The 12,180-nt window shown below is 34.9% G+C and overlaps 2 protein-coding genes across 3 annotated transcripts in view; one reads left to right on the top strand and one right to left on the bottom strand.

Annotated features, from left to right (window-relative positions):
• PICK1 (protein interacting with PRKCA 1) overlaps nt 1-12,180 on the bottom strand; it is a 134,445-nt gene that overhangs the window by 113,823 nt on the left and 8,442 nt on the right. The window contains exon 1 of one of the 2 annotated variants that reach the window (XM_089103621.1): nt 11,139-11,195. The exons of the other annotated variant lie outside the window; for it this stretch is intronic. Within the exon in view, the coding sequence (XP_088959747.1) occupies nt 11,139-11,149 (11 nt within the window). The 5' untranslated portion in view covers nt 11,150-11,195. Of the gene's footprint in view, nt 1-11,138; nt 11,196-12,180 lie in introns of those variants that run through there. 2 annotated transcript variants of the gene reach the window in all.
• LOC148941962 (uncharacterized) overlaps nt 11,463-12,180 on the top strand; it is a 176,939-nt gene continuing 176,221 nt past the window's right edge. The window contains exon 1 of the mRNA XM_089103617.1: nt 11,463-11,588. Within this exon, the coding sequence (XP_088959743.1) occupies nt 11,507-11,588 (82 nt within the window). The 5' untranslated portion in view covers nt 11,463-11,506. The remainder of the gene's footprint in view (nt 11,589-12,180) is intronic.

Below are 12,180 nucleotides of genomic sequence, written 5' to 3'. Positions count from 1 at the left end.
ATACGAGTAGTTAAAGTATCTATTAGCTATGTATTCTTAGCATAAATAATTATCAAATTTAGTAGTTTTTTTCATCGAGCATTACTGCATATACAATTTCAAATACCGTATCACAAAATTCGTCAGTTATGTGGGTAAAAACTTTTAATATAACTTTTGTCTTATAAGCTAAATTTTTTAATAGTACCATTTTCCTACATATGTTTTGAAAACTTTAAAACATTTTAAAAGGGCAAATTTTTGATTAATTGTTTTTTTTTTTTTTTGCTCTTTTGGTCTCCTGAGAAGTATTATTGTATTTACAAATTGTTTTTAATTACAAATTTAAAAAATGCATTTTAAAGTTTTTTTGGCTTATTTATATAATATATGTAATGTATGCTAAGGTTGAACTACTGCCTTATTATCGCTTTTGGCTGCTCTTTTGGATATTATTCATTTTTTCTTTTGGGGATTCATTCCAAATTATAAACTGATAAATACCTAATATCAGTCAAATTATAAACTGTATCTAAAAGGAGTAAATTTATCAAATTGAAAAATACATGATGAACACTTCACATGAGAACATTTGAATTACAATGAAACAAAAAACACTTAATGGTTTATTCGGTATGACGAAAAATGAAGTGCCAGCTATTTTCTGGTAAAAAATGAAAAGCTCATCCGTTTTAAATGTAACTAAATGAAATAATATGCAGACTGAAGTAGATCCAGGAAGATATTGAAATGTTCATCCTAGTTCGTCACTTTTAATCCAACCAAAATGTTAGGACACTTAGTATCAGTTATTGTGTATAAGCTTTGATTTCCAAATGCTCACAAGAATTACAAAATTTAAGAAAGTCTCAACAATAAATCACCTGTGTTCAAAATACTTAGACTCCTCTTTGATCCCCACCCAGGCTCAAAGCTTTTGCTATGGTCATTTCCATGGAAATCTCCAAAGAGTGTCTTTTTAAAATAGCTTTCAAGCGTAGTTAGGGGTATTTAGACTTTTTTACTTTTCCTCAAAGCTTTGAAAAAAGTGTTATAATATTCCAAATGTTACGTTTGTGCATATCTTTGGTAATCATTTGTGGGGTGATCGAATTTACTAAACCTCTGAAGATACGTAAGAACGTTGCAAAATCTAGTATCCTGAGGTCATAAGACTGTCAAAGACTCCTCCTTGAACCTCCCAAATTGAAAGCTTTTATTATGACCTGGCCTTTTAATGTAACTTGGGTACTGGACCAAGGGCGCCATTGTTACTCGAGCGCAACGTTAGGTGGGGATGTCGATATAGCTTTTGTCGCGCCAATTTATTTTAGAGTGAATCTACCTGTTAAACATGAAGGAATGTTTTCAAAGTTAACATGTTTGCATGAATAGGAAAAAAAAACCGGATTAGACGCGTATGTTCGATTCGCTTTTAACGATAAAACAATGCAAGTGCTGTATCACGTGCAACTCACAAAAATCTTGTTAATTTTGTCAACTTTTCAACTTATTGGCATCCCTGCTTTCAATTAAAAAAAAAAATCAAGGTACTATCACTTAAATATATTAAATCCCTGTGCCCCCATTCTGGATACCATCTTGATAGGATACCGTCTGCTTTTAATAAAATAAAATAATTAACTTATCGGCACCCCTGCTTTAAAAAAAAATCGACGTATTATCATTTAAATATGATAGCTTAATACCCCCCCCCTCTGGATACCACCTTGATAGGATGCCGTCTCTGCTTTAAATAAAAAAAAAATGAACTTTTTGGGATCCCTGCTGTCAATAAATAAAATTTCGAGCTATTATCATTTAAATATAATACCTCCCTACCCCCCCCCCCTCTGGATACCACCTTGATAGGATACCGTCTCAGCTTTCATTAGAAAAATAATTTACTGAATAATTAACAAGGTCACTGTATGATTCAAACGAACACGCAAAATAACGTTAAACAGCTTAGTGTTCCTTGAAAAAAAAATTGAGGGTATGAGTAAAGGGGTACAAAGACAACAACAAAAATGTCAAAACTATTCTGATATACCTCAAATTATTGGAAAACTGAGTGATAGATTCGCCATGGCATTCCATTAGATCCAAAGAATCGAATTAAAAGGGAGCACACACAAAAGCCAAATAAGGCCAGTAGCCTATGAGAAATTGCAAAATACCCAAGACAATGAACAAGTCCTAATGGGGGCCCTGGGTCTGTCAAAATATTTCAATGGTTTCCCAGGGAATTTGATATCATTTTCTTCTGTCTCCACTTTAAATGAAAAAATAATTATCTTTTTGGCATCCCCGTTTTCAATAAAAAAAATGAGGTATTATCATTTAAAAATGATGCCCCCCTATCTCCCTCCTTTATAGGCAAGAATTTCCAATTTTTTTATGAATCATATTTTTGGGGTAACTTACATTACAATCTTAAATTCCCCAACTTTGTACATAGCTTAGTCTATAGCTAAATGTTGTCTCAACCGATGGCTGTATTTTTTTTTTGGGGGGGGGGTAAAAATGTTCCAGAAAGAAGATTGTATTTTATATCACTCGTCAAATAACTGATTATTAAACATTAAGAAAATCTTATGTAGAAGCAGCAAAAAAAAAAATCTGCAAACTTACACTTCAGCTTCAGAAACAATCTGTCGGCTGTAAATTTCAAAATCCAACAAAAGGCTGAGGCTGTATAGTAGTCAATGCGTTCTATAATTCTATTCAACTTGAAAATAAAATTCTTGACTACGAATGATGTAAGAAATAGCGATTGGGAAACTGCATTCGAAATGATTTAAACTCATTTCATAAAGACGATACTTTTTTTTGTCAACATATGAAGAACTGTGTATATTGCAATATTTGCCATAGCATATTGCATCTGTCTGGTTTTTATGCAAAGTAACAAAAGAGACGAAAATTAATGAACACGAGAGTAGTGAAGAATTATGGTATACAAAGTAATATTTGGCAGGGAAAGTCACTGGTGATAATTCACTAGGGGTGGCACCGTGACTGCTTGATTTTCGGGGATTCGGGGAACCAAATTTTTTTTCGCGGTGACGCATAGATTTTCAGGGAAATATCCGAAAATTCGGGGATAGTGCAAGCTCTGCTTGATTTCTAATCAGGAAAATCGAAATACTAAACCACACGAGAAGGAATATCTCCGACTTTACGGTTGACGCAATAAAGAATTGCCGTAAAAATAATTTAAATTGGACCGGACGCCGCCGCCTCTGCCGTCGGTGGCGTGCCTGCGGCGCACCGGTGGCGTTACGACACTTCGGCGGCGTTCGACCGGGCCTCTCGTCGGCGGCGTTCGGTCGATCCGCCGGCGTGGCGCCGGGGTCTAGTTCTAATGGAAAGGATTTTTGTATAAACTTCAGAGAGGGCTCATTTGATTGGAAATTGAAAGTTCTAGTTCAGTTTTTAAGAGTCAAAAGAGATCAGAGGGCAACTATCCCCCCCACGCCCCATTTCCTCAACGTGTATCCGATAAAAATTTTGAGATAGCCATTTTGTTAAAAATAGTTCATAGCCATGTCCGATAAAAAAACTCCGGTGTCGACACAACCACCCAGGGCCCGGGGGAAGGCGTTGCAAGTTATAGCCTGGGGGCATATACGGTCCTTATGGAAGGGACTCTCGTATAAACTTCAGAGAGGGCTGATTTGAATGGAAATTGAAAGTTCTAGTTCAACTTTTAAGAATCAAAAGAGACCAGAGGGCCCCTAACCCCCCCCCCTCACCTCCCGCCCATTTTTCCCCAAACCCATCCGATAAAAAATTTTGAGATAGCCGTTTTTTTAAAGTAGTTCAAAGGTCAGATAAAAAAACTCCAGTGTTGACACAACCACCCAGGGTCCGGGGGGGCAGGCATTTTAAATTATGTCCTGGGGCCGTATATTGTTCTTATGAAAGGGAGTAAAAAAAGATCGGAGGGCAACTAGCCCCCCCCACCTGTCCTCCACGCCTTTGGGTTTATCGGATGGGTAAACCCATCTGATAAAAATTTGAGGTGACCATTTTGTCAAAAATAGTTCAATAGAAAGGATATTCGTATAAACTTCAGAGAGGGCTCATTTGATTGAAATTAGTAAGTTCTAATTCAATATTAAAGAGTCAAAAGAGACCGAAGGGCAATTATCCCCCCCCCCCCCTCACGCCCTTTTTTCCCAAAACCCATCCGATACAAATTTTGAGATAGCCATTTTGTAAAAAATAGTTCAAAGATCAGATAATAAAAACTCCGAGGTTGACACAAACCCATTTTTTCATCTTGATATTGTTACAATACTTCAATACTTCCAATACAGTTTCAATACTTAGATAAACATTTGATTTTGTTTTTTAAACGTTTAGTTTTGAAATAAGAGATTTTTTAAAAACTTGAAACATTTTGCAATAAAAAACGAACATAAAATAATTAACAAAAAACTTTCCAAAAATTAAGGTTTTAAAAGAAAAGTAAAGGTCATTTTAAACTTACGCTCAGAAGATACAAATACCTTTTTAAATTCAAACTTAAAACGCCCAGAAATTACTATTTAAGAATAAATGAAACCCAAAACGAGCGGAAATTAAATAAACGCTCATAGCGAAAAACATGCAACAAGTAATAATATAAATGAATAATTAGATCTTAAAGCGAGTAATGCTTAGATTGAATATGAAAATCAAGCTTGAAACGAAAAAAAAAATGCTGTGCTATTGAAGTATAAATGAAACTTAAACGAACAGAAATTAAATAAACAATCAATACAAACAAACATACAATTGTTATTAATGTAAATGAATAAATAAATTTAAAACGAGTAAAATTTAAATTGAATATGCAAATCAAGCTTGAAACGAACAAAAAAAAACACTACAAACAAGAGTTTGGGTATTGCCTCCTTCTATCACTGTAAAAGTCTAAAACCTACTGCGTCACAGGCGCTTTACTGAAAACTATATTCGTCTTGAACAGTCTTGGAAAGTATGAACAACATCAAATTAAATATTTGATACATAATGATATTAATTGTTGAAAGATTTATTTCACTGTAATTTTATTTTGGTTTTCAATGCTGTAAGAACTGGAAAAAAATATTTGTAATATAAATCGTTTTCAGTGAATCGCCAGTGACGAAGTAGGCTCTTGGTTTTTATTTACATAGAAGAAAGGGGGCATTATCCGAAATCTTGTTTGTAGTGAAATTATATTCGTCTTGAACAACTTTAGAAAAAAACTAATAAACTAAACTGAATATTTGATGTATAATGATATTAATTGCTGAAAGCTCATCAGTCTATAATTTTAATGTTTATTCTAATATTAAGTAAAAATGAAAACATGTGTAATAAAATCGGTTTTCAGTAAAGCGCCAGTGACGCAGTAGGTTTTAGACTTTTACATTGAGAAAAGGAGGCGATACCCAAACTCTTGCTTGTAGTGATTTTTGTTCGTTTCAAGCTATATTTGCATATTCAATTTAAGTTTCACTTGTTTTAAAATTTCTGTTTGTTTTAAGTTTCATTTATACTTCAATAGCAATCTTTTTTTTCGTTTTAAGCTTGATTTTCATATTCAATCTAAGATTTTCATATTCTCTCAATTTTCATATTTCATATTCATATTTAATATTTTTTTTTTTTAAGCTTGATTTTCATATTCAATCGAAGCATTACTTCCTTTAAGATCTATTTATTCATTTATATTATTACTTGCTGTATGTTTTCTGCTATGATTGTTTATTTATTTTTTGTTCGTTTTGGGTTTCATTTATTCTTTAATAGTAATTTTTGGTCGTTTTGAGTTTGAATTTTATCAGGTATTTGTATCTGCTGAGCTTAAGTTTAAAATGGCCTTTGCTTTTCTTTGAAAAACTTATTTTTCGGAAAGTTTTTTTTTAATTAATTATAAGTAAGGAGTGATTCAGTCCAATAGTAACCGAAACTCTAAAAACGGAAAATCTATTTTGATAACAATGATTGCATCAAAGAATTGGATTTTTATATCAATTCCAAATATATGAAATTTATTAAGTTTAATATTACTCATCAAAAGCTACAAGCCGGAAAAAAATTGCCAGATTTTCAGAAAGGGGGAGAAACCCTTAAAAAGTCAAGTGATCTAAATAAAAATCACATTATCAAATACAGAATATCATAGAACACTGCTGTAGGGGTGTCAAGCTCCCATATACAAAAAAGTGGATTTTTGTATTTTTTTTTTTGGTCCGAAGAAAGATGATGGATGAGTGTTGTTTTTTTACAGGGGTGATCGTATAGAACCAATGGTCCTAGAAGATGCGGAGGGGGCACATTTGAACGAATATCAAAGGTTTTAGTGCGTATCCAGTTAATTTTTATATAGCCATTTCATTCCCAATAGTTGAAATGTCCAATAATAATGCTTTTGGGGATGAAACGACAATCAATAGTCCCTGTGAAAAGGGATCTAAGTTGCGTAATTTGCCCATTGTTCGCATAAAGCATTTTTTATTGGGAAATATAAGTATCTTTTTTTGGTAGGGGGTAGATTTTCTAGGGAGTGGGATTTTAATTTCCACGAGGAGAACTTTTGCAGGGAGGAAAATTTCCAGTGGGAATTCGCAAGATAAAATTTATTTGGGGGGGGGGAGGATTTTCTTGTATGACTTGAAAAACAATCAGAGATTAAGTTTAAAAAACAAGTAAGGAGCAAGTTAAAATTAAAAGTAAGGATTATTTTAATTTCATATAAAATTAAGGAGCAACATTAAGCCTGGAGATGACCAGAAATTATTCCGTATTTGAGGGGCGCTGCCCTTTCATCAACTCTTCCTCTTTACGCTAAAGTTTGGCTTTTTGTCACAATCCTTTAAAAAAGAGTGCTCAAACACAAGGGCAGTTGAATTTGAATGAGAAGTATCTTTAAAGAACCTATGGACTTTAGCGTAAAGAGCGAAGGTTGATGAAGCGGTACCGCCCTTATATACGGAACATTTCATGTTCATTTTAAGCTTTAATGTTGCTTCTTACTTTCATTTTAAGAAGCTTTATTTTGTTTATTTCTGTGAAAAGGCCATCTTATCGTTCAAAAGTGCACGCTCTCTGAAAAGAGGAACAAGTGCTAAGCCAGTTTAACCTTTCATCCATCCAAGGGCAGCAGAATTTTCTCGCACAGCGTAAAATTTACCAATACATATTCAGCCCGTTTTGTTGTGGGTTTCCTTGCTGTTTTTGCGGGAGGAAGGGGTTAAATTTTGAGGGAAGGCAAAATTTTGAAAACAGCACCAACAATAGGTGGAATACCAGAAAATAAATTTTGATGTGAGGGAGATTGTGGCCTAGCGATCCCACGCGGACAAGCCTGGACTATATGACACACCATTCTCATTTAAGATACTCCAAAACTTTGGTGTAAAGACTAAATCATTTCTTCATAACCATCAGATAACCCACAGATATCCGGCACAGAGTGGACACTAACGGGGGGTAAATTTTCTAACCCGTGCTTTTCTTAAACCGTGAGTTCATATAATTTTTCCCATTGTATATATTTTTTAATTTGCCTATTTTCAAAAATGATTCTAGAAAAGCTAACGTTATGCGGGGGATTTTGGAATAGATGTTGATTTTATACCATTATAATATGATATGCATTTGTACTTTGTTTCGGTTAGTTTCTCTTTTTTTACTAAAAGTATGGAAATGCTTATATGCCAATAGACTTTAATAATAACTCTTAAACATAATAAAAACACACTACCCCCTTTTCAATTGGTACTAACATATACAATTCGATTACAGGCTGTATGTTATTTTAAGAGTTCTGTTGTTTGGTTTTGCCGACGCGGTGGATCGCTCTCTTGCTGTTTTTTTTTTCCTCAATCTGGTGATATTTTGGATTATTTTATGAACAGAATCAAATACAAATAATATTGCACAGCAACAGAACAGCCAAGTTTTGTATTAGCTATTATTAGCGACATAAGCGACTATTATATTTGGAAACAATAGTTCATAGGGAATCGATTGGTACATTTCTTTTGTTAATTATTTCTTAGACCACGCTGCTTTGTCATTTACAAGAAATTTAAGAGAGAAAAACGGTTTTCAAACACCTCGTGGTGTCGAACTGTAATTAAGGAGCGATGTGGCTCAGTAATAACCGGAACTGTAAGAAACAGAGTCTTGATAATAATGGATACATCAAAGGAGTCAAATTTTGATGTTTATTCAAAATGCAAAAAGTTCATGAAGTTTAATGTTACCCATCAAAAGTTACGAGCCTGAGAAAATTCGCCTAATTTTTGAAAAAGGGAGGGAAACACTCCTAAGAAATCAAGTGATCTTAACGAAAATCACACCATGAGATTCAAAATATCAGAAAACCCTGCTGTAGATGTTTCAGGCTCTTATATACAAAAATGTAGAACTTTTTGCCAGAAACCAGATCACGGATGGGTGTTTATTTTTTTTTTTTCCAGGGATGATCGTATCGCAACCAGTGATCCTCCAAAAGCCTCGGGAGATGGCTCATTTGATCGGAATCAAAACTTCTAGTGCTCTTTTTAAGTGACCCACAATATTGGAGGGCAGCTACTCCCCCCCCCCTTCACCTCCCTTTTTTACCAAAAATCGTCCGATTAAAATTTTGAGATAGCCATTTTCTTCAGTGTAGTTGGTAACTATGTCTTCGAGGATGACTTGACCCCTCACGGCCTCTGGGGGGGGGAGGGCTACAAGTTATGAACTTTACCCATTGCTTACATATAGTATCGGGAAGCATTAAGATATTTTCCGGGAGGGGGATATTTTCTGGTAGGGGTGCTTATGTGAGATTATTTTTCCATGAGAGATTGTCGTGGGGGAAGGGAATTTTCCATGGGAAGGGGAGCTGGATTTCCCAGCATTAATTAAAAACTATTAGAAATTAAATAAAAAAAAGTTTCTTGTACTGACAGTAAGGAGCAACAGTAAAACTTAAAACGAAAAGAAATTATTACGTAAATGAGGGGGCTGCCCCATCCTCAGTACCTTGTTCTTTACGTTCAAGTGTTTTTGAATTTGTAAAAAGCTTATAATTTTATTTAAACGGTCCTCGTGTATCAGGAGTAATTCTTAAATAATTGGAACAGAAAGTCAACTTTAGCGTAAAGAGCGAGGTACTGAGGAGAGGGCAACCCCTTCATATACGTAATAGTTTCTGTTCGTTTTAAGTATTAATGTTGCTCCTTACTTTCACCACAATAAAATTGTTCTTTTTATTTAATAATTTAATTAAAGTAGCAGAACAAAAACACAAAAAAAACATCAAAACTTTAAATAATGAACATGTGCATATCTGGACTGAGGGTGTACAAGGTAAGTTGAAAACCTAAAAGGGTCTGTAGTGGATAAAGTTGAAGCAGTTTTGGATATAGTTCCCTTCCCAAAGTCATAATTACGGGAGTAGTAATTTTGGTAAATCTCTACCAAATCATATTATTGACTTACGCATAAAGTGAATATACCACTCGATGCCTTTTTTATGCTGATTACGAATATAGTAATAATTTCTATTGGAAATGAATTTCATCCCCCCCCTATATATGCCAATTCAGGGTATATATTTCTACAACCTAACGTAACTAACCTAACCTATATAACCCTGAATTGGCATATAAAGGGGGGGGGGGGGCTGAAATTCATTTACAATAGAAATGATTATTATATTCGTAATCAGCATAAAAAAAGGCATCGGATGGTGTATTCACTTTATTCCTAACTCAATAATATGATTTGGTAGAAATTTACCGTAATTTTTTCGTAACAAATTTCAAACTTCAGCAAATTTTGAACTCGAACAGACCTGAAGAGATTTTGTAATTCGAACAACAGTAGTTCAAGCCTATTACTTCTAATTTCCACTGCTCTGGCCTATTAGCTTCATTTGCATTTCTGTTGTTAAGAAAAACAGCAGTAGGTAAAAAGGAGGCTAGAGGAGATATGTAGCGGGGCAGAGTCTGTGTCTAAGCGGCACTGCCTGGCTATCGATTGACGAAAATTAAGGGATGGAGGCAAAATGTATTTTTCAAAATCTAGAGGTGACTATGTTCTTTTGGTACTTTCCCATTACATGGGCACCTACGAGGAAACCAGTCACAAAAAAAACGTTTTTGACGGGTTAATTCAATAGACGGCTTCAGAGTAATGCAATCCATAGCGTGGTTTTCAATGCGTATACGATATTCAAACTGTTGTTTTTTGGGTTTAGGGGGGGGGGCGGGTGCCTAGGTTAGGTTAGGTAAAGTATTAAATATATGCAATGCTTTACCCCCCACTCCTAATTTGCAAATATATATCCCAAATTTGTTTATAAACTATTATATAGGCCTATTCATCTCCTATTTTGTTTTATTTCATTAGCATTAACCAAACTTGACTTTTTTAGAGGTGTCCACATAATGGGAAAGTACCTTTTTTTTAATCAAAATACCAAAAAAAGGATATTTTTAAATCTAAGGGGCAGATTCCCCCCCCCCCACTAATTGCCGCCCCTGCTGCCTGGTAATGGCAACCATTGTTCCATCATGTCCTTTTCATGACCAAATAATAAAGGTGTCAATAGAATAAATTTTTCAACCAACTCCAGCTTGTCTTTCAAACTTTAAGAAGAGTTTAGGCATTTGCCCCTAACTACCCATGTTGCATTTTTATGCAATTATAATGTTCTAACTCTGAAATTAGAGCATTTTAACAGGCCTCTGGAATTTAGAGCGGCTCCTTTAACAGGCCTACTACGAGGCAGCCAATAGGAATAAGGGATGTAAAGAAGGTTTACAAGTTAAAGACTATGACAAGTATGTCAAAAAGTTTAGTTAGAAATCCCCCCCCCCACTAATTGACGCCCCTGCTGCCTGGTAATGGCAATAATTGTTCCATCATGTCCTTTTCATGACCATGTTGCATTATTTGTGGAATTACAATGCTCTAACTCAGAGATTCCTTTCAAATTAACGGCAAGGGATTATTTTAAGGGTGTTATATATTTGCGATTATATTTTCGTCAACTTGAACTTCACGAATACAGCACCGTTAGCTAGAGTGTAGCTTAGACACATTCAATTTCATTTATATTTTCATAGGATTAACTTTTGCAAAGGTCAATATCAAACCGTTAAATACTTAACGTGACTTACCCCTTTCGCATTCATACTATCAATCAACTCTTTTGTTATTTCTTACTTAATCCAGTCTAATCTCATATCAATGCCACTCAAGTTTAAAAGCACCTAACTACGAAAATATACAACAAACACAAGCGAGAAATTTCTCTTTCTCTGATTGGCTACTGCACTCTCGCTTTTTATTGGTGGGTAGCCGGCGTTGCTAGAATTTCCATGAGTGAAGATGCTTTTTGGTTTGACCTAAATAGCACTAGGTCAGTTATGTCGACCCCGAAGCTTAAAGTGAAATGTCGTAGAAATTGGCGGGATTCTTTCTTCGACTTTCAACAGTGCAAGTTCTGAAAGTGAAACCCTAAGAATCGCAGTTCTAAGTTTTCATCATGCAGTTAATTGTGCTTGGAGTAGTGTTGTTCCTGTTAACTGCTCCCTCATCCGGGATAGATGGGAACATTTACAAATCTGGTAAAAATTTACTTTCTATTGGTGGTTTTTTAGCACAAAATTTATTTTTAACAACCTACACCACGAAAAATATGACCATAATTAATGACACCTGTCAGAACCTTATCCAGGATTAGGTCAGGGGGGAGGGGGTGGCCAAACTAAATATGTTCGGGGGAGGTGAAGGGTTTTTATGACCAATTTACAAGACCGAGAATTTTTCTAGAAGAGGTGCCTCAAACCTGGTAACCCCTATACTTCAGGTTGAAACAGGGAAGTATAGCTGGCGGAGTCCCTCCCCCATACAAATTTTTGCACGATTGGTATATCTTCGCTATGTAACATAAATACTTTTATAATTTTAAACCCATCCCTGAATTAATACATATGTCCGAGCCTTATTAAAAACGGTTTACTGTCAAGATGACAGTTTAAATAATTCAATACGAACATACACTAAGCATCTATTCTAAATACCCAAGCATACAAGCCCAGAAGATTTGGGACAACGTATATCCTAATTTAATAGTGAAGCATAGACAGGGTGCCCCATTCCCTCTCTTCATCCCCGTAATACCAATATTCTTGTGTTTTCCTATACTTTGGTACAATA

Source organism: Artemia sp. Qi Xiang Cuo, chromosome 17 (assembly GCF_049724085.1).
Source record: "Artemia sp. Qi Xiang Cuo chromosome 17, ASM4972408v1, whole genome shotgun sequence".
Lineage (NCBI taxonomy): Eukaryota > Metazoa > Arthropoda > Branchiopoda > Anostraca > Artemiidae > Artemia > Artemia sp. Qi Xiang Cuo.
This window is presented reverse-complemented; position numbering and strand designations above follow the sequence as displayed.